The 21,559-nt window shown below is 46.0% G+C and overlaps 1 protein-coding gene across 2 annotated transcripts in view; it reads left to right on the top strand.

Moving 5' to 3' along the window:
• polr3a (polymerase (RNA) III (DNA directed) polypeptide A) overlaps positions 1-21,559 on the top strand; it is a 37,283-nt gene that overhangs the window by 6,638 nt on the left and 9,086 nt on the right. Inside the window, exons 10-25 of one of the 2 annotated variants that reach the window (XM_034292793.1) lie at positions 68-209; positions 1,399-1,539; positions 1,671-1,740; positions 2,731-2,858; positions 3,023-3,161; positions 3,291-3,455; positions 4,153-4,325; positions 4,851-4,962; positions 11,798-11,916; positions 12,248-12,385; positions 12,696-12,866; positions 14,627-14,740; positions 17,614-17,649; positions 18,580-18,666; positions 19,141-19,223; positions 19,498-19,668. In XM_034292793.1, the coding sequence (XP_034148684.1) occupies positions 68-209; positions 1,399-1,539; positions 1,671-1,740; positions 2,731-2,858; positions 3,023-3,161; positions 3,291-3,455; positions 4,153-4,325; positions 4,851-4,962; positions 11,798-11,916; positions 12,248-12,385; positions 12,696-12,866; positions 14,627-14,740; positions 17,614-17,649; positions 18,580-18,666; positions 19,141-19,223; positions 19,498-19,668 (1,989 nt within the window). The remainder of the gene's footprint in view (positions 1-67; positions 210-1,398; positions 1,540-1,670; positions 1,741-2,730; positions 2,859-3,022; positions 3,162-3,290; positions 3,456-4,152; positions 4,326-4,850; positions 4,963-11,797; positions 11,917-12,247; positions 12,386-12,695; positions 12,867-14,626; positions 14,741-17,613; positions 17,650-18,579; positions 18,667-19,140; positions 19,224-19,497; positions 19,669-21,559) is intronic. The other variant, XM_029120465.2, reaches the window with a different exon arrangement.

The raw sequence follows: 21,559 nt of genomic DNA, 5'->3' as shown, positions 1-21,559 counted from the left end.
GGGGCAAAAACAAAAGAGTTGCGTTTATAATTTTGTTGTGTGTGTGTGTGTGTACGTGTGCGCTCAGGTTTCTAAAGTACGGAAACCGAGACAAGATGGCCCAGGAGCTGAGGTTTGGAGATGTGGTGGAGCGACACATGATTGACGGAGACATCGTCCTCTTCAACCGACAGCCCTCTTTGCACAAGCTCAGTATCATGGCCCATATTGTGAGTGCCCCCTTCGCATCGTCCCCTGCCCCCTTCGCATCGTCCCCTGCCCCCTTCGCATCGTCCCCTGCCCCCTTCGCATCGTCCCCTGCCCCCTTCGCATCGTCCCCTGCCCCCTTCGCATCGTCCCCTGCCCCCTTCGCATCGTCCCCTGCCCCTTTCGCATCGTCCCCTGCCCCCTTCGCATCGTCCCCTGCCCCCTTCGCATCGTCCCCTGCCCCCTTCGCATCGTCCCCTGCCCCCTTCGCATCGTACCCTTCACATCGTTCCCTTCGCATCGTACCCTTCCCCGTTGCCATTTGCCTCTACAGGCTAGGAACACAAACCCTGATACGCCCTGCTACACAGATTAACCTCATTTTGATTGGGTGGTGAGACTGAATGTGGTCACTAGAGTGGTCGCATAGTCCATAGTCTAATGGTGATGTCACTTTATGAGACCCGTGCGTTTTTGGGGGAGCTTGGCCCGTTTTAATAAGGTTAGCATGTGTCGGATGTAGCCCTTTAAGGAGAGCTGTTGGAATGCTCTCGAGTGGCCGTTGAAGAGTCCAGATCTCAATCACTCCCGTAACCTTCAGCAAGAGTCAAAACAGCAGATGGTTGAGGTCAGGGGTTAAATTGGGATTTGGGATGTGGGGGAGCCAGATTTTATACTTTCCACTTGTGTCTAAAATGTTAAACTGCTGGCCAGTGGAAGTACAGAAGCTCAGCACCCCCGGGTCTCATTTCTACCATATGTGTAGGCGCTCAGCTCCTGATGGCTACAGCCCAATTTAAACTCTGGTTGAGGCAACCTCACCAATAAAGAAGAATTTGAGCAGTTTGCTGGTGAACAGTGGGACAATTTCCCTGAAGAAAGTAGAAGTTAATTCACGGCTTCAAGAAGCATTTGCCTAGAAATAAATGTTCGCTTTTTCCCTAATTTTAGGATGGAAAATTATAATACAAGTGAAATATGGTTATGTGTTAATTTCATGTATATTGCTTCATTTTACATGAAATTTGATGTGCCCCTATTCTCATTACCCATGGGTCTGTTTCGACTGAGATGCCTGTATCTTATTCTCTACGTTTATAGCTCAGTTTTCCCAAAAATGTCCTCTTTGGTAGAATGAGTCTGTTTTTATTTCGGGCAGATTTAAAGTGGAGAGGGGGGGAAAAAAGTAACCTTTTCTGTCTATCCGAAAAGGCCAAAGTCAAGCCTCACAGAACGTTCCGGTTCAACGAGTGCGTGTGCACGCCGTACAACGCCGACTTTGACGGGGACGAGATGAACCTCCATCTTCCGCAGACGGAGGAGGCCAAGGCTGAAGCCCTGGTGCTGATGGGGGCAAGTACCCCGTTGCTTCCTCTCCGGTGGCGTTCAGAACACACTTCGACAGCGACCCATAGAAACGATGTGTCGCCTTCACACCCACTATTCCAGTTCCATTATCTCTATGTTTCTTTGTTTCGCTCCAGACTAAAGCTAACCTGGTGACCCCCAGAAACGGAGAGCCCCTGATCGCTGCTATTCAAGACTTTCTGACAGGTTAGCCATTGTGTGTCGCACGGCTCCCGGACAGCCAATCATTGTGTGTCACACGGCTCCCGGACAGCCAATCATTGTGTGTCGCACGGCTCCCGGACAGCCGGTCATTGTGTTTTGCACTGGTAGCTGACAGTCAAATGGCTCCTTTGTTTGATGATTGAGGCCATTGCCGTTTAGATTAGTGGGTGTCTCTAAAGGCACATTGTCAGGTGCAGAAAATCACACGTTTCTGATGTTGTCTTCCAGTGTGATGGAGTATCTCCTCATGGTGCGCCCAACTGGACGTTTCATGCTGTGTGTGTCTGTGTGTGTGAGACCAAGGTTGTCTGTAGTCTTTATTGCCTTCAGAAAAAAGAATTCTTCATTATACTGTTTGTTGCTTTGCTTGTTTTATATTCCAACTTGTTTACCTGTTGTTAAGTAAACGCCTTGAAGTCAATGCCCATCCCCAGTATAAATATATCTTACTTAAAAATTCTGGCAAAATCCAATTAACATTGTTGACCCATCTTACATTTGTGAATTGGAGTGAACAAAATCTTCAAAAACCCAATCAGTGGGTTGCTTGCATGTATGTGATTATTCACTGCTATTTGTTAGTGATGGGAATTCCTTTTTACTGAATCAATTATTAATCCTTGACATGTTGTCTTCATTTGAATCAGTAAAGCCCACAGCAGAGCAGAATACTCAACCTCATTGAAAATACAACTTGACAACTTGAAAGAGTCCAGATTCTACAAGCTTTTTGTCTCTATCTCATTCAGCATAGTTTCTTTCATTTGTTCGTGCGACTTGAGACAATGTCTGTAGCTGATTGCTTGGCATGCCAACACATTTTTCTAGTGTCAATTGGTTTCCCTGATTTTCCATTGTTATTCATCACATAAATATTTCTTTACCTGAAGGGGGAGCACAACAACTGCATGTCAAACTTGTAGATAGGCTCTGTAGGTTTTCTCTCCATTTTCTTCTCTACTTTCTTCCCAGGAGCCTACCTGTTGACCCTGAAGGACACCTTCTTTGACCGGGCTAAAGCCTGCCAGATAGTTGCCTCCATGCTGGTCGGGGTGGATGAGAAGATCAAGATAGCTCTACCCCACCCTGCCATCCTCAAGGTACCCCCCCCCCCCCACTGTGTTCTCCTGGTGTTCTCCTGGTGTTCTCCTGGTGTTCTCCTGGTGTTCTCCTGGTGTTCTCTGTTGTGGCGCGTGGGTGAGCCGGATGAGTGGGGCACGTCCCATGTAGCCCGGTGTAATACGGTGGCGTTTTTATGCTTCAGCCCATGACACTGTGGACAGGGAAGCAGATCTTCGGCCTGATCCTGAAGCCCAGCAAGGCCTGTCCTGTCAAGGCGAACCTGAGGACCAAGGGCAAACAGTACAGCGGTAAAGGAGAAGACCTGTGCTACAACGATTCCTGTGAGTTCCTCCCCCGGGGGGGGGCGTCTCTGCACGCATGCGTGTTACCACGCGTTTTGTCACCATGCAGTGGTTTACCATTTCTTGTTCTCCGTCTCTCCTTCTCCGTTCCGACCTGCCCTGCCGAAGTCGTGGTGATCCAGAACAGCGAGTTGATGTGCGGCACGATGGATAAGGGCACGTTAGGCTCCGGCTCCAAGAAGAACATCTTCTACATCCTGCTGAGGGACTGGGGCCAGCTGGAGGCGGCCAACGCCATGTCACGTCTGGCTCGCATCGCCCCCACCTACCTCTGTATGTCCGCCCCGCCCGCGCCGACACGTTCGCCTCCGTTTTCAGATGCACAGTAGGGCTTGACGGAACGGATCCCAGGCTTTACGATGGCGCTGCAGGGGGCGTTCGCGCCGGATTATGCCTCTTCCAGTGTTGTCGATTCTTAAGGTGGATTTAGTGCGTTCTCACGCTTTAAGGAGTATGCATGTCCACCTCCTTCGCTATTACGTTTTAAGGCGCCGAGATTTCTCTAGCCTGGCTGACAGAATGTTAAGGTAATTGAGACTTTGGGTTTTTAATTATTTTGTGGGATGCCTGATAATTACGAGATTACATTTCTATGGGGGAGGCATGTTTTAGTCTTAAATGAGTGTTCCTCAAAAGTAAGTGCCATGTCAGTTTTGCCTTTCGTTTCTCATCTGATACAACAAAAGCGAACATAACTCTCTTTTTTTTTCTATTTGCTTCCGTACGATTTACGTCAGAGGTTTTGCGACCCTCCTCAGGGACCCCAGATGTTTATAATCAGGTGTGCTAGCTGAGCAATAGATCAAAAAACCCGGAACTGCTGAGGGACCCGGCGAGAGGGTCCCAACACGTGTGGATTTATGCTAAAGCTTTCGCGCGCCCGGCGTCCGTTGTTTCTGTCTCTTGTGTGTTGGCTGTTCTCAGCGTCCTAGTGAATGTTGGGGCTCTGACCTGTCTATTCCCCCTTCAGCTAACCGGGGGTTCTCCATCGGGATTGGCGATGTCACCCCGGGCCAGGGCCTGTTAAAGGCCAAACAGGACCTGCTGGACGGGGGCTATGCCAAGTGTGACGAGTACATTGACGCCTTGAAGACCGGGAAGCTCCAGCAACAGCCGGGCTGCACCGCTGAGGAGACCCTGGAGGTAGACGCCAGATAAGGCCCTTATGCTCATTAGAGTCTTTTAAATGTCTTTGCATCCTGCCGCCGTTTGTTAAATCTGGCCTTGGGAGAGGATTGGATTAATGAGCTGTGATCTGCCCTGCTTAGGATACCTAAAAAACAAAGACAAGATGTGATGACTCCTTATTAGCATTTCCAATTGTATGATGTTCCCCTTTATTGAAATGTTTGGTGTACCAAAATCAAATGGCCACCACCATGAAATGTACTGGTTTTCTCTAGTCTGGGCTGTAAAATAACTGTGGAACATCTGTTGAAATATTTGGGTTGTCTAAGGAACTGCTTCCAGCACAACTCTTGACACCATTTCAACTCTATCCTGTTGCCCACTCAGAGATCACGTTCTCTGTCTTCGCCCACTGTTGATTCTCTCTGTCTATTCAGTACCCTTTTGGCCCCTTTTGGTTTTATCTATGGTGTTGCGGATGTCTTGTGGTCATTCAGTACCCGGTATGCCTGTAATTTGGTCCAATGCGTGTCTCAACAGGCTCTCATCCTGAAGGAGCTGTCTGTGATTAGGGACCATGCTGGCAGCGCGTGCCTCAGGGAACTGGACAAGAGCAACAGCCCTCTCATCATGGCTCTTTGCGGTTCCAAAGGTAGGTAAGCCAGGCCCGGAGGATGAGAGCAGTGTTTCTTTTAGGAAGACTTTTTTTGGTGGGTAGTGGACACTCCTTTAGGCCTCTTTAAGACACCCTATCAGCTTTACATATGTTTGTACATAAGATGATAAATATACTCTGGGCCCAATTCGGTCCCCGACCCGTAGTTTCAGAAATGCTGCATTTTCACAGTTCTCTACCATATCTTGCTCTCTAATCTTTGCGCATCTCCTGGGTATTCTGGCTAGGTCTCACTTTGAAAATACTTGGATTAAGTCATCTGAAAAAATCATTAACAGTATGCGGGAGGCTATGAAATTGGTTAGTTTTTTTCCAAAAGGATGTGTGATGTTTTCCGCAATCTTTTGATGTTTTCTCTATAATATATTTTTTATCTCAAACTCTCAGACTAGGAAATTGGTGCTTGAGAACACAAGACACGTGAGCAGAGGTTTTGCGTGGGGGATGATTGTATGGCATATTAAACTTGGTCTGTTGCGTGGGGGATGATTGTATGGCATATTGAACTTGGTCTGTTGCGTGGGGGATGATTGTATGGCATATTAAACTTGGTCTGTTTCGTCCTGGGTGCATTGTTCCGCCAGACCTTCTGTGTGGGAGCAAGATTACAGCAGCTCAGACGGCAGATATCACTGTTAGATTCTGTCCATGAACGAAGTCATAAAACCGGAAAGTCAAGGGAGAGCATTCTTTTGTAGCGTGTGTCGAAGATGTTGATCTTTAGGTCTTACATGTTCTCCAAATAATCAAAACGCTTTTATGCCACTAAAGGCTGTCTATGATCATATAGCCGAACCCTATTCAGTTTATAATCGGCCAGTCAGAAACTGACCGAGGTCCTTTATGTGGGGCCTCGTCTCTAATAGGAGACAGATGTTTCTCTCCTATGGTCAGTAGTGTACATGGGTCACATTGGAAGGTCACATTCGCACACGCAAATACCATGTCTAGGAGTTCCTGGCTCTGTACTGGAGGTGTGGTCTGGGGGTGTGGATGTATGTCGTAGCTGTGGTCCTTATTTCCGTTGTCAGTCAGTACTATCGAGCTTAATTTAATTATTGTGCCCATACTCTCCCCTCAGGGAACTGGAAGGACTCTGCACGGATGACTGGTCTCCAAAAGCATGAGCTATAATCTAATCAAACATTTTGGAAAACACTGCCAGCGGCTGCTCTTGGCGATAACCTTGTCAAGGGGGGGTGGGGGGGGGCTGATGTTGTTAACCTCGCAATGGTCGAGGCTTGAGTAATGAAGAGTGCCCATAATTGACGGCGGATACCTTTTTTGAAAGTTGCTCTAACAGATTATATTTCTCAGGGCAGTTCAGTTATTTCAGACGCCGGTCATGCTTTGAGAGCTTGGCACATTGATGGGAAGGCTCGGGCTCAGAAACCACACCCTCTTTCTGTTTCCCAGTGTAATATATGCGGTTCTTTTCTGAGTCCGCATTTCTCCCTACACTTTGGACTGTGCAGTTTACGTAGACGTTTTGCTCATGAATCTTTGGGACTTGTACTTCACAGTGACACATCGTCCCTCACTACGTATCTGGTTTTTATCAGCGCTTGTCTAGAGGTCAGGGTTCTGAGAGAGGGTCAGATTGGATCTGGAGATCCCGTATCTTGGAGGCGATGACAACTTTTTACAGTGCCCGTCTAAGGTTTGGCCACGCCTGTTCTTTCAAGGGTATTTTATTTTTTACTATTTTCCATATTGTAGAATAATAGGGAAGACATCGAAACTATGAAATAACACATGGAATCAAGTAGGAACCAAAAGAAGTGCTAATCACTGGTTGGCTGCTTGTCATTCACTCTGTGGTACAACTTATCCCAAAATATTGAAATTGGGTTGAGGTCGGGTGGTTGTGGAGGCCAGGTCATCTGATGCTACACCTTCACACTCCTCCTCCTTGGTCATTTAGCCCTTACAGAACCTGGAGGCGTGGTTTGGGTCATTGTTCTGCTGATAAACGAATGATCCCAGTAACCGTAAACCAGATTTGGATGGTGTAATGCTGTGGAATGCTGTGGGAGCCATGCTTGCTGTGGTAGCCATGCTTGTTGAATGTACCTCGAATTCTAAATAAATCAGAGACTGTGTCACCTGCAAAGCACCCCTCACCGTCACCCCTCTTCCTCCATGCATCAAGGGGGACACCTCACATACGGAGACCAGAAACCACACATACAGGATGTTTGGAACCATAAATTGCAAATTTGGACTCATCTGACCACAGGACATATTTCCACTGGTTTAATGTCTGTTTCTTGGCCAAAGCGAGTCTCTCTTCCTTATTGGTCTCCTTCCGTAGTGGCTACTTTCCAGAAATGCTACCATAAAGTTCTCCTCTCAACAGTTGATGTTGAGATGTGTGTTACTTTTAGATTAGATTGGATTTGACTGTCACTGAACAAGTACAATTACAGTGCAACAAAATGCAGTTAGCATCTACCCAGAAGTGCAAATAGAAGGGGGCAGAAAATGTACAAGTATTAAGTTTATATTAAAAGTGGTATAAATATTTGTGCGGGTACAAATGGCCGTTCTGTATGGCATGTTCCTGTGCCTGCTTGTGTGAAGGTAGAGACGTGTACCGCCTGCTCGTTGGTAGAGGGGCAAACAGAATGTGGGGTGGATGTGAAGGGTCCCTGGTGATCCTGCACGCTCTGCGCAAACCGCTTCCACTGGAGGTCTATGATGGCACGAAGCTGGGCACCGGTGATGTGCTGGGTGGTTTTCACCAGCCGTTGCAGGGCCTTCTGATTGGCTCCATGATTCGCAAAGATCATGGAGGACAGGCGGGGTTTCTTCAGCCTCCTCAAAAGGCACAGGCCCCGCTGCGCCTTTTTGACCAGGGCTGAGGTGCTGAGGGTCCAGTAGAGGTCCTCGGAGATGTGGACACTCAGGGATTTGAAGCTGGACACACAGGCCACCTCAGTGCCATCGATGAGAACTGGGGCGAGACTGCAGCCGTGTTCCTGACATTTTCTGCATTGACCGTCATGCCTTGAGGTAATGATGGACTTTCATTTCTCTTTGCCTATTTGAGCCTGTTCTTGCCAAAATATGGACTACTAAATAATGGTACCAATCCTGCCTTGTCATAACAAAAACAATTGGCCCAAAAGTGTTAAAGAAACTCCACAAATTGATTGATTCTGTGTGTTGCTTTATTTTGGAGGCATTGCGACACCGGCACATCTGGAAAACTACATGAACAACCAATATATTCCTCCTGTTAGGAAAAACGCACATGTTGAGTATTGCTTTTTCCACTCACTGTGCACGGACGGGGAGCATTTCATCCATGAGACTGATATCTCTTTCTTTGATCCAAATATTAAGAGATCCTTTGGAGTCTGGACATCATGACCGACGAGGACATTTTCTCCTCACTGCTCCTCCAGTTCCTTTAGGAGCACCCTCCTTGTTAATGCCTCTGAGGAATTCAGTTCGCCCTCTTGAATCCCCATTTGTTGGGGATGGTACTGATAAGCCAACAGTCGTTTCGGTGGCATTATTGTGCTGCTGGTCAGTCACCTAAGATATGTAGTATGTTGATGGCTTGATAGTTTGACTTATTTGCCTGTTGTTTTTTGTGACTACAAAGCCTGCTAATAATGTCACGATGACTTAGAAATGGTTCCAGAGCACCGCGCGTCCTTTTCATTGGGGCTTCGATGGACCATCATTAAGATGACTGAATTACTACTTTCAAGTATGTTTAACTATCAAGCTTCTGTTTTTCATCTACTCTGTTAATATTCTATTCTCTTCCTTTCTGTGTCTTGCTCTGTTTTTCCTCTCTTCTCAGGAGTAGCGTTTAGCCTCGCTCTGTATCTCTGCATTTTCTCAGCACTCAGCATCTCTGTCTCGAATAGAGAAAAACAAGAAAACAAAGTACTTCAGATTCAATGTCCAACAGTCTCCTCAGGACTGTGGGTGGGTGGGTGGGTGTTTGATTCAGGGCCCGTAGTGCTTCTGGATGTTTGCAAAATGCAAAACATCAACAAATAATGAAAATGCATATATGTAGGGGGTTATATGTAGGATTCTAATAAGAAATGTCATTGTAATTTTAGAAAATGTCTGTAATAAATATTGAAGTGTAGTTCCTCATTTACCTTCAATATGCAAATAGACGTGACATATTGTTGAGAATCATTCTGCCATGTAAACCGTTTTTTCTGCGTATATAAACATCATAGTATGTTTTTTTTCTTAAGCTGGTCACTAAAAGATGAAGTGAAACTTAGTAGCTCTAGTTTGCAGTCCACTCTTAGGGTCCAACAGCTTCGTATCTGTACACTGGTAGACACAGAGTTCTCTAAACAAGTGTATTTACGTGGGACGTTCCTTTAATTATATTGTGGACGTAAATGGGAGATATCACTCACCAATAGTAATTTGTGATAATATCCAACATCGTTTTTATTTTACCTTTTTAATTCCGGTTTCAGTCAGAGTCTCTTAAAGTTGAGCCCGATGTTGCAGCAAATGAAACCGTATTACGCAGACATGAGGCACATCGTTAAGAAAAGCAAGTATAAATGGCTGTCTGGAATGGTTTATTAGATGATGCAACTGCCTGATAGGCCCCCGGGTTTCTAACTTAAGGTTTTCATTTGAACATTACGAGTGTGGGAGCAATAATTCTGAGAAGTGGATTCACCTCTGACGAAATGTGCCCCGTATCATGGCCTAGCCCGTTCTGTGAGCATGTTTGAAAACTGCAGTTTTTTTAACCTTTTTCTTTTTACTTTGCGCTGGGCAGATATATAAACAACCAGCCGATATCTGGTAGTTCTTGAAGTCGAAGTCCCAGCCAGCGTGTGCAAAAGACAAGAAAGCTTGTGATGATTTGCACCTGTAATATTACGCAAAGCAGCGTGATAGACAGAATCTATATGTGCATCACCATAATCTGGCCATTTTCGATCTTCAGCCTCCTTACTAAATTAGTTTTAAATCTTATCTAACCAAATCTCAAGATAATGATTTTGAAATGATCCAAACATCGATTTTGGGACCTAGTGAGTAGTGTATGCTTTATTTGCGTTCAGTTTTAAACTGACACCCACAAGTTAACTTTTTATGCATGTTGTCGACACATTAGAATGAAAATGCTGTGGCTTTTCAACCCATTTACCAAACCCAGTGTGTCCTGACTCACTTTGATCTGATCTGCTCTCTTCAGGAGCTCCTATAATGAAGAAAGAAGTGAAGGTTATTTATGACTTCCTGCTTCGCAGGTTTGCTCTGATTTGCCCAATGGATTGCAGTTGTCATGGAAACAACAAAGGGGACACTCTAAACTTGTTGTTGGCTTAATGTGTCATTATGACTTTAGGGTTTACTATGAGAAATACCGAAAGTACACAGGCCTCATTTCCTTCAGTCTTTTTCCCGGCTCACTGGCACTTCGCTGTGGTGCTTTCCTAGCTGACCGAAAGCTATATCTGCGCCGCCAAAATGTTCCTTTTTGACTGGCAAGCAGTCACCAGGCCCCGGGACCCATGCCAAGTCTGTCATTCTTCCTCGCGGTTACTGTCAGGGCTGCCAGAGGTGATGAACACTTGTCCACGGTGTCTCCGCCCCCTCAAGCAGCCTCACGGTCTGATTGGCTGAGTCCAGAGAAGTTGTGTGGCCCCTAAACTCTTCAAGTGGCATAATGGTGTTGTTGTCATGTGTAAGAACCCCATCCCCTTATGGTAAACGTTGATGTTAGTGCTCCTACACCGTCTTTAAGCAGTTAACATGCCCGGAATGGACCTGGCCGCGTACAGCCTGGCCAAACATTTCAGTTCCTGCAGCTGCTTGACTGGTGCACATCCCTGAGTGAGGGTGCGGAGTCGTCCTCAGCAGAGCGTGTCCTTGTACTGGGATGCTCCGAATTCACTATCACTGCCCCCACTGTGTGAGGCAAAACAAGAACTATGTCCGGATGTCGCACCCTCCGCCGTTCAAGTCTCCCCTCGGAGATTGATTGTGCGTCTGTCAAGGCCAAGCAACCGACACAAGCAACCGACACCTGCCTGTCATCGACAGACAGTAATAGTTAACTGAGCACTGCTTATGATAATAAATCGACCAAACTCATGTTAGGGATACAGCCTTTTCGTTTAGTGGTCTCTTTCGTTAATCACATAACCGTCGAAGGTCAAGGGAGAGAGTTCAACTTGTATTGAAAGTATCGCAGTAAATGTTGCCTCTTGGGTGTTTCGAATCAATCTGTAAAGATGGTTTCTTGCTGATATGTATATTTGAAGGGCATGTCTACCTGGCACAGATCACATTTCCATAAGAACCCAAATGGTCAATGTAAACATTTCACATTCCTGAGGTTGGCAGAGCATGACCTACACAGAGAGAATCTAAACACGGGTGTTTCTGTTGTTCTTATCAAGGCACATTTAACGTCCAGTGAAACATACGTTCATAAAATTCCACACCCTCCTTAATGCACTCTACGTAATGATCTATCTAACGCGTTTTTTGTATTCTGTGTATCAATTCATTTCCATGTGTTCCAGTTTAACTGCCGTGAAGTTGTCAACATAAACACACAAAATAAAAAGATTTAGAGATTTGGCAACGGCCACAGCTTAGATTGTCAGACTTCATGGTAACTGTGTAAGTTGTCTTGTGTTGCTAATGACCTTCTATAACTCGTCAATGTCTGCCTTGTCACTGGCTCTGGGTTCATTCACCAACATTGCCGTACCGGTGTTGCCAGAGAGAATATGGGAAGTCTGAATAGCTTGTGTGTGAATGAAAAGCCTTAATGCTTCACCTTCTCTCCCACCAGGCTCTTTCATCAACATCTCGCAGATGATCGCTTGTGTGGGCCAGCAGGCTATCAGCGGCTCTCGAGTGCCCGACGGCTTTGAGAACCGCTCGCTGCCACACTTCGAGAAGCACTCCAAAGTAAGATCCTTCAAGGACCACTTAACGCATTTATTAATCAGCGGAAATCACCGTTATACGGTGCCAGTCAAAGCTTTGGACACACTTACCCATTCAAGAGAGCTTTGCCTGGTGCTGTATGACGGCAGTCATTAGTTATATTCAATGTGGGGTGGCGGTGTGTGTCCATAATGACGCCCTGTTACCTCGTGTAGTGCGCTCTTTTTGACCATGGTGCTGATTGGGCTCCTGTTTAAAGAAGGGCACTGAATATGTAATAGGGTTTCATTCGGTACTTGGCCAGGGTCTTCTATAACCATTGTGTGTGTGTGTGTGTGTGTGTGTGTGGCAGCTCCCTGCGGCCAAAGGCTTTGTGGCCGACAGCTTTTATTCCGGACTCACTCCCACCGAGTTCTTCTTCCACACAATGGCCGGTCGGGAGGGCCTGGTGGACACCGCAGTCAAAACAGCCGAGACCGGGTACATGCAGGTAACGCCCACGCCGCGGCTGTCCGCCGACACGCGCCGGCCACAGCGTCATTCCTCCTGTGGTGCTAGAAGTGGGGTAATCGCGCCCCTCTGCTCGTGCTTATTAATCACTGAGCTCCCCTTATTGTGCAAAGACTATGGCCTTGTTTTGCCTGCAAGACAGGCACAAAAAATCGAGCATGACACCTGGTGAATGAAGGTGGAAAGGGGTTGAGTCGCTCGCTCGCTCGCGTGCATTGCTGTGTTGTCAGGGGACTTTCTATTTGGAGGTATTTTTATCTTTTTCTGTGGTGGTTGTGTGCGTCGAACAGAGACGTCTGGTGAAGTCGTTGGAGGACCTGTGTTCCCAGTACGATCTCACAGTGCGGAGCTCCACTGGGGACATCATCCAGTTCATCTACGGGGGCGACGGCCTGGATCCGGCCGACATGGAAGGCAAGGATGAACCGCTGGAGTTCAACCGAGTTCTGGATAACATCCGGGTGAGCTGGGGGGCAAAGGTCGGGGGTCAGTGTTTTTTGTGACTGTCTATATAATCAGCCCTTTCCAAGGTCCAGTGCCAAAACTCCCCCTTCTCAAGTGCAAGCAGTTTGCCAAAGGCTTTTTTTTTGGTGTCATTTCTATTATTTAAAAAATGTTTGTAGATATCTCTGTTTTAGTCATAGGAACCACTTTTGGTTATGAACACGGGCAGTGATGTCTGCCTTGTAGCTTTTCGTTTCACAACAACACAAATAACGACTTGTCACAGTTGACCCTAAAGTGTGTCAACACATTCCTAAACTTAATACTTGTGGAAATTCCGTCTATTACCAGATGGGATCTCTTTGTGATTTTATCATCTTTGGGCGATTTTGACGCTCTCCAGCCAAAAGGCACATACGGCAGTGGTTAAATTTGAGCTCCCGTGCTTCTACTTGTCAGCAGTTTAACGTTTTAGATACGACTGGAAAGTAGAAAGTAGCTCTTTGAGGTCGCTATTGTGTTTAAAACCGAGCTGGAAACCAGAATTCCTGCCTCTGTTGGGGTTTATGCGGGGGGACCAGCCTCCCATGAAGACTAATGTGAGGGCTAATGGGAGGTTATGATTTAGTTGGTTCCCCTTGACACGTCAAGGTTCTCTAATGTTTTAAATTGTTCTCAGTCCAGATAAGTAGTCCGAGGTCACTTTGGCTGCGCTCTGAAGGGGTGGCTGGAGATGCCGTCCTTTGTGTGCGGTTAACCTGATTCAAATTCTGCCCACGTCCCCCGAGCACTTGAGCCCAAATTGAGGGCTGTTGCTGTCTGCTTGGTTTTGTTTTCTTCTTAACGGGCCAGGTTGTCTAGCGTATGGGTCAGTAAGGCAGCCGTGTCCGTGCCGGCTGGTCTTCCCTTTATAACCCGTCATCATCAGTCCCTGACACGTTCTTGTGTGTCTGACCCGTTCACTTGTACAGTGTCTCTTTACTGACCTTTTGCTGCTGGATTCATGATAGTCCTCGCTGATCAGTTTGTGCTCCGTCATCATTTCTGTCACGTTACGGTTGCAATATATTATTGATGCGTGTTTTGCGGGGCTGTCGCTGACCACCTATGATTGCCGCATTTCCAATGTTTCAGATTCAGATACGTGTTGAGCGTGACTGTGTAGCGGAAACGTCATTCGTTTTCACATTTGTGGCAGGTTCAGTGAAGTAGTTGCCATTCACCCCCAGAGGCCCTCCATTTCCCAGTCAATCTGATCAAAATGTTGTGTATCACTTCTGAAGCCCCTTACCAGGCAACCCCCCCACACACACACACACACTTTTGTATTATAATCTACTTGTAGGGACCTAAAGTATTGCAAATTCAAAATGTTTTCTATTGCCTCTCACCTCACGGGGCATTTTTCTGGCCTTGCAGGGTTGAACAATTAGCAACATAATCAGTGGTCTGATTTTGATGTGGTTCTAACCAATCTCACCTTTTATCCTTCTACACTCCTTTATTCCTCCTCTCTTCTCCGTCCATCTGACCCTGCTCCCTCCTTCCCTCCCTCCCTTTTGTGTTTACTCCTTCTATATCCTCCTTATCCTGCCATTTGTCGCTTCATCCTTCTCATGTCACTCCATCGCTATTTATCCCTCTGTTTTTCCATCACTCCATCTTTTCATCACTCTCCATCTTTTTTTCCATCTCGTGATTACTCTTCGTCCCTTCATCACTCTCTCCTCTTCACCATTCATCTCTCTCCGTCTGTCTGTCACTTTTCCATCCCCAGTCCGTCCATCCTTGTCTAGAGCAGCCGGCCCTCAGTAAGAACGAGTTGGTCCTGACCGCTGAGGCCATCATGAAGAGAAGTGACTTCAAGTGCTGTCGAGACAGCTTCCTGGAGGTAAATAACTCACCACGGCTTCTGGGTTCACCCCAATCACACCCTGTCCCCCTACTGAGTGCACGATCTTTAGCTAGGGATCAGATAGATTCAAGAAATAGGGTTCCATTCAGGACATGGACCGTGATCTAGATGACTTCTATTATTGACCGCCATGTTCCGGCTTGTTGACGTTACTGAATTATGAACAGCCAATCAACATTGAGGTTTTTTTTATCAATTAAACAAATATTGTCTTGGCTTACGCTCTGGCTTGCAGCCCAGGACCTAGTTTGCCTCTGTAATGGCCCCCCATTACTTACGCGATGCACTTCTTTCGACCAGGCCTTATGGGCTGCTTTGGATATGGACTGAGGTGCCATTCAAGTCCCTGACCTATATGGTGACTATGAACAACCACAGCCCACAGACTTAGGTGTTGACACATCTTCGATGATATGAACACCGGTCAGATATTATCGATCTTCTATTGAACTCCCTCACCGGTCAGAAACTATCCATTATTGCTGGGGCCAAGTCAGATTACCTTTCGTCGTGGTGATGAAACTCCCTGGATTCGTTGTGATATACCTTCAGATACGTGGGCTTAAGACACGTAAATGTGTTGGAAAAGCACTGCTCAAAAATCCAAGACCGCGACGGTGGTGATGTGCAGGAGTTGAAACCAAGCCTTGGTCCTTCGGGCTTGCTTTGTGGATGTATTTCACATTTCTCATCTGAAACACCTTGTATTATTTGTCACTGTGTCGCCTTCTGCGCTAGAAGTGTTCATCAGAGGGAAAGGTGTTTTATCTCCCCAGCTGACACACTGCTGGTGTTTAGTCTCCCTCTGGGCACAAAGGCTGCCTTACCGCCCATGTGAACCGTGTAACACCATACAGTATTTCATAAAAGTGAGTACACTCCTCACATTTTTGTAAATATTTGATTATATCTTTTCATGTGACAACACTGAAGAAATGACACTTTGCTACAATGTAAAGTAGTGAGTGTACAGCTTGTATAACAGTGTAAATTTGCTGTCCCCTCAAAATAACACCACACACAGCCATTAATGTCTAAACCGCTGGCAACAATAGTCAGTACACCCCCAAGTGAAAATGTGCAAATTGGGCCCAAAGTGTCAATATTTTGTGTGGCCACCTTTATTTTCCAGCACTGCCTTAAACCTCTTGGGCATGGAGTTCACTAGAGCTTCACAGGTTGCCACTGGAGTCTTCTTCCACTCCTTCATGACGACATCACAGAGCTGGTGGATGTTAGAGACCTTGCGCTCCCCCAACCTCCGTTTGAGGATGCCCCACAGATGCTCAATAGGTTGGCCAGTCTATGACCTTTACCCTCAGCTTCTTTGTCTTGGAGGTGTGTTTGGGGTCATTATCATGTTGGAATACTGCCCTGCGGCCCAGTCTCCGAAGGGAGGGGATCATGCTCTGCTTCAGTATGTCATAGTACATGTTGGCATTCATGGTTCCCTCAATGAACTGTAGCTCCCCAGTGCCGGCAGCACTCATGCAGCCCCAGACCATGACACTCCCACCACCATGCTTGACTGTAGGCAAGACACACTTGTCTTTGTACTCCTCACCTAGTTGGCACCACACAAGCTTGACACCATCTGAAACAAATACGTTATCTTTGTCTCATCAGACCACAGGACAGTCCAGTTCCAGATTCCAGTTCCAGTAATCCATGTCCTTAGTCTGCTTGTCTTCATCAAACTGTTTGCGGGCTTTCTTGTACATGATCTTTAGAAGAGGCTTCCTTCTGGGACGACAGCCATGCAGACCAATTTGATGCAGTGTGCTGGTATGGTCTGAGCACTGACAGGCTGACCCCCCCACCCCTTCAACCTCTGCAGCAATGCTGGCAGCACTCATACGTCTATTTCCCAAAGACAACCTCTGGATATGACACTGAGCACGTGCACTCAACTTCTTTGGTCGACCATGTCGAGGCCTGTTCTGAGTGGAACCTGTCCTGTTAAACCGCTGTATGGTCTTGGCCACCGTGCTGCAGCTCAGTTTCAGGGTCTTGGCATTCTTCTTATAGCCTAGGCCATCTTTATGTAGAGCAACAATTCATTTTTTCAGATCCTAAGATGAGTTCTTTGCCATGAGGTGCCATGTTGAACTTCCAGTGAACAGTATGAGGGAGTGTGAGGGAGAGCAATAACACCAAATCTAACACAACTGCTCCCCATTCACACCTGAGACCTTGTAACACTAACGAGTCACATGACCCCCAGGGAGGGAAAATGGCTAATTGGGCCCAATTTGGACATTTTCACTTGGGGGTGTACTCACTTTTGTTGCCAGCGGTTTAGACATTAATGGCTGTGTGTTGAGTTATTTTGAGGGGACAGCAAATGTACACTGTTATACAAGCTGTACACTCTACTTTACATTGTAGCAAAGTGTCATTTCCTCAGTGTTGTATAATGAAAAGATAAAATATTTGCAAGAAGGTGAGGGGTGTACTCCCTTTTGTGAGATACTGTACATCTCTGTCTGGTATCTCAGGAAAATATTCTGATCATTAGTGTCACCTCATTATTTTCCAGAATGTTGCAACACTTTTAATTTGGCCCTGTCGGATCTGCTCAAGTCATGTTTATGCCGTAGTCAGGGATTTTCATGACTTGTGCTTTGAATTTAATTGGCCCATCCATCAATGTCACTCGGCTAGTGAACAGATAGACGCTTAGTAATCTTTTTATTTGTTAGGTTATTCATTTTTGTCTCTGGTCATTACATTGTTTTAATAATGAGTAATGGGAACATCAGAAACACATGGGTCCTTTATTGGAGGTGAAGTAAGATTCCTTAAGCTTTCCCTCAGCTTTATCCACCTGTTTCTTCCATCCTGTCAAGGCACTGACAGACACGGGCTCAGAGAAATACATGGAGGTATTGTCATTAACGCCAAGTGTGTTTATGAAATGTTGTCGCACAACGGACCGCTGTTTGATAATGCATTCTGTCACTTTGTGGAATCTAAATGTTGGCTGTTCAGCGTGTTTACTGACCTCTGGATTGTGCATTGCATTATGGGATTTGGTTTGATCAACGTAGCTAATGTTTCAGATTGAGATATTTATGGTAGAATGCGTCCGCACTGGGTTTCCTGTTTTGTGCCAATCGAGTCACTTTGTCACACCAGTTTAGTGACGATTGACAGGATTTAATTGTCAAATGTGTCCCCTCTGAATGGAATGAGTGTTTACTGTTCTGTTATTTTTATCTGGCTGTCACACATAACCTGGCTGTTTTAGAAACCCCTGTAGCGGTTCTGGTCTGTAGTGTGTTGGGTTGAAGCTTGTGTTTATCTTTGTGTTTGAAAATACATAATTTCATGCTTTTCTCTACACACTTTATGACATATTGCAGCTAGTTTATCTCCGTTACAGATATCATCTCAATCAGGAATGTACTGTGTTGATGCAGATTAAGCTTGAGACATTTTTATAATAAAGTGTTTCATTATTATTGGTTTTCTGTAAGGATGACTACATCTAGTTAAATTAATCATTGAATATCATTTCAAAAGAGAAGTGAAGTATTAACATCTTTCTCTTCCATCCTTTCTCTCTTCCTTTCCTCTATGTTGAGTTCTTTATTTCTTTTTCTCGCTACTCTTCTTTCGACCTCTGTATTTCTTCTCTCTTCCTCTCTTGCGTCCTCTTTTAATCCTCTTCATCTCTGTAATTCTCTTGATTTCTCTGAATCTCTCCCTTACTATCAACCCCCTCCCCCCGCCCCTCTCCCCCCCGCCCCCCCTGTGTCTCACTCCCGGTCTCTGGATCTGTCTCTCGGTTTTCCTCCTTTCCCAAATAAAAGGAGATCAAGAAGTTCATTAAGGCTACATCTGAGAAAATCAAGAAGACCAGGGACAAATATGGCATCAATGACAATGGCTCCACGGAGGTGGGTTTCTTTCCCTCCTATTCATACCTCTTTTAAGTCAGTTACACAATGGAGAGGTGTGTGGCACCACCATGTCCTCTCATAGGTCAGGCTGCCACCCTCGCCCACACCCGGCTGTCCCGCCAAACTGGATGACTCAGCAAGTAGGCGACTGACAATTTTGTCTGGGAGACCAGCTTTAATGGTCAAGACTGGTCAGGGTGCACATGACAACGGCGTCCCCATCCTGGCCTGCATAGTCGGGTTTGACTGAAGCTTCAGGTCATTGTCATGTTATAGCAGAACGGTTGTTAAATCAAGCTGCATGCACAAATGCACATTTTGGCCTGTTGACGAATTGGACTCTGTGTGTAGAAAATCTTGCAGAGGTAATTCTGTCTGTTTGTGTCTCTCTCTCTCTCTCTGTAAAGTCGCTCTCTTTCTCTCAGTCCAGTAAACAATTTCATCATCTATCCACTCTCTCATCATTTTCAGCCCAAAGTTTTGTATCAATTGGACCGTATCACTCCCACACAGCTAGAGAGGTTTCTGGAGACGTGCAGAGACAAGTACATGAGGTACTGTGCTTCCATCGTGGGATAAGTAACCTTTCTTGAACCTCGAAGTCTCAGATCCCAGAGCTAACACCATCTTTTAGACCCTGGTTCTAAACCTTGTTGGTCAAGCAATGCCCCTCGAGCCTAAATGTTTATGTCCTTTGTGAATATGTCTGTTTCCCCCCCGTTAATGCCTGGTCCTGATAAAATCCAGTTTGAACCCACTAGTAGCGAGAGCTAATTCCTCCCCCGAGCTAATTCCTACATTTAACCCAGATTGTGCCACCGTCCACAGAGCTCAGATGGAGCCGGGTTCAGCAGTAGGAGCCCTCTGTGCCCAGAGTATAGGGGAGCCTGGCACACAGATGACCCTGAAGACCTTCCACTTCGCTGGGGTGGCCTCCATGAACATCACCCTGGGGGTGCCACGCATCAAGGAGATCATTAACGCGTCTAAGAACATCAGGTGGGTGGGACTCGAAGCCCCGAGAAGGCTTCTTTTAATTGGCTTAGGTCACAGGGTTATTCAAATTCTACCCTGGGTTCAATCTGAAGCTTCATGGCATTCACCTGGTGACCCAGGTCTGAAGAGAGAGAATGATAATATGCAGTGGAAATGGCTTTAACATGTACTTTTTAGTTTGGCTAATTTTGAATTGTCCGTAAACATTATAAGGGACTAAAGGCAGGACTTGAGTAAGGTTTTCTCTGATTCATATTATAGTAGATAAAATAATTGTTGTTAGCTGAAGTTTAGATTTGTCCAATTTGATTATTGTGATATTATTAACGTATTGTTCTCACAGTGTCCCAAAATGCTTGTTTGTGCTCGTTATTTGTGCCCTTTTGAGAGCTGCTATACGTTTAGAACATACAACCACAGCAGGAAATTGCATTTGTTGGAATCTGTGGTGATGACTTGCCCACAAGGGATGCCCTTTGCCTTGCTGAATTCTGGACACTTTGTGGTCCGCCAGCTCACCTGCCATTGTTGGGCGCTAATGAGTTGGAGGGTCATATGAGTAATAGGCTGCTGATTGGCCTGCTCATCCTCCATAGCAGCGTGACATCATACTCGAACGGTCTGTTTAAGATACAGTTTTGAATACGGGGCTTCCTCCAACCCAGATGATGCAGGTGGGGGGTCAGCAACATTGTTTTGACACGAGTTTCCAGAACAGCAGCTGTTTGAGTGGGCAGTTCACATTATTTGGCAAACACAAAATAGAAAGAGAAATTGCTTATCACCACATTCTCCCATGGCGAAAACATACAGTACGTATTTGTCCCAATTGTCACGGTTTACTTTCTAGTGCGCTATTTTCGAGTGAAGAACTATGAACCCTGGTTAAATGTAGTGCACTATAGAGGGGTTTGGGTGCCATCTTGGATTATACATGCGTCATTGGTTCTGAATGGCTGCTTCCATGTGACTAGGCAGCCTTAGTGGGGCTCTGCCAATGACCGTGGCTGACCGCTGTGTTCCCTTGGCTACCGGTTCTTATTCCCCTCTTCCCTTATCACACAGACCAGAGAGAATCCCAGAGACATAATCAATACACCTTAGAAAAGCAGAGAGGCCCCGGGGGAGCGCCATGGTCTGAGAGGGCGGAGCAAATTGCCTCAGCACATTCTGATTGACGGGTGGGTGGTATGCCAGAATGGGCTGCCTTTTTTTGGGGTTCACAAGCTCAGTTGTCCTTGGTTGACGCGGTGTCCACAAGCTCAGTTGTGGTTGTGTGCTGGATAATGTGTTCACCTCCAAGTGTGTATGTGTCCTCAATCTGGTTGTGCATGCAGTGCAACGGTTTGGTGAGCTCTGCGGTATGCTGTTTAATGTCTCGTCACCTAATAGATGTATTTCTGGGAGCCTGTATTGGCTCGACAGAAACGTATTCGGCTGCCACGTTTAGGGCAGAAGGTAATCGTGATTTTGCAGCTACAATACTAAGTCCACTGATATTTGAGAACATATCATTTAAAGGGGCAATGTATAGAAGTGCCTCTAATGTTCACAAGCCTTTAAACAATAACACAACTTGTTTCTACTGTTACGGAAAAAGACCAGAATAGTATTTGCAAGTCCAGGGTGGTTTAGGGTGTTCAGATGTCTTTTGGTAATTTAAGCTTGTATGTATGCTAGATGTACAGTAAAGATATTACATAGGGTTATTTTCAGGCGCAAATTATCTGGGCGTAAAAGATGTCTGTTAACGTAACTGTCGGCCTACAGTGGACGAAATGGCACTGCTCGCTTTGTCGAATGAAATTGTAAGGGATTCTGAGTCAGTGTATGAAACTAAACTACCGCCGTCCTTTGAAAACAGCAACAGGATACGTCAGAAAACATATATTTT

This window comes from Esox lucius, chromosome 6, assembly GCF_011004845.1.
Source record: "Esox lucius isolate fEsoLuc1 chromosome 6, fEsoLuc1.pri, whole genome shotgun sequence".
NCBI classification, from domain to species: domain Eukaryota; kingdom Metazoa; phylum Chordata; class Actinopteri; order Esociformes; family Esocidae; genus Esox; species Esox lucius.
This window is presented reverse-complemented; position numbering and strand designations above follow the sequence as displayed.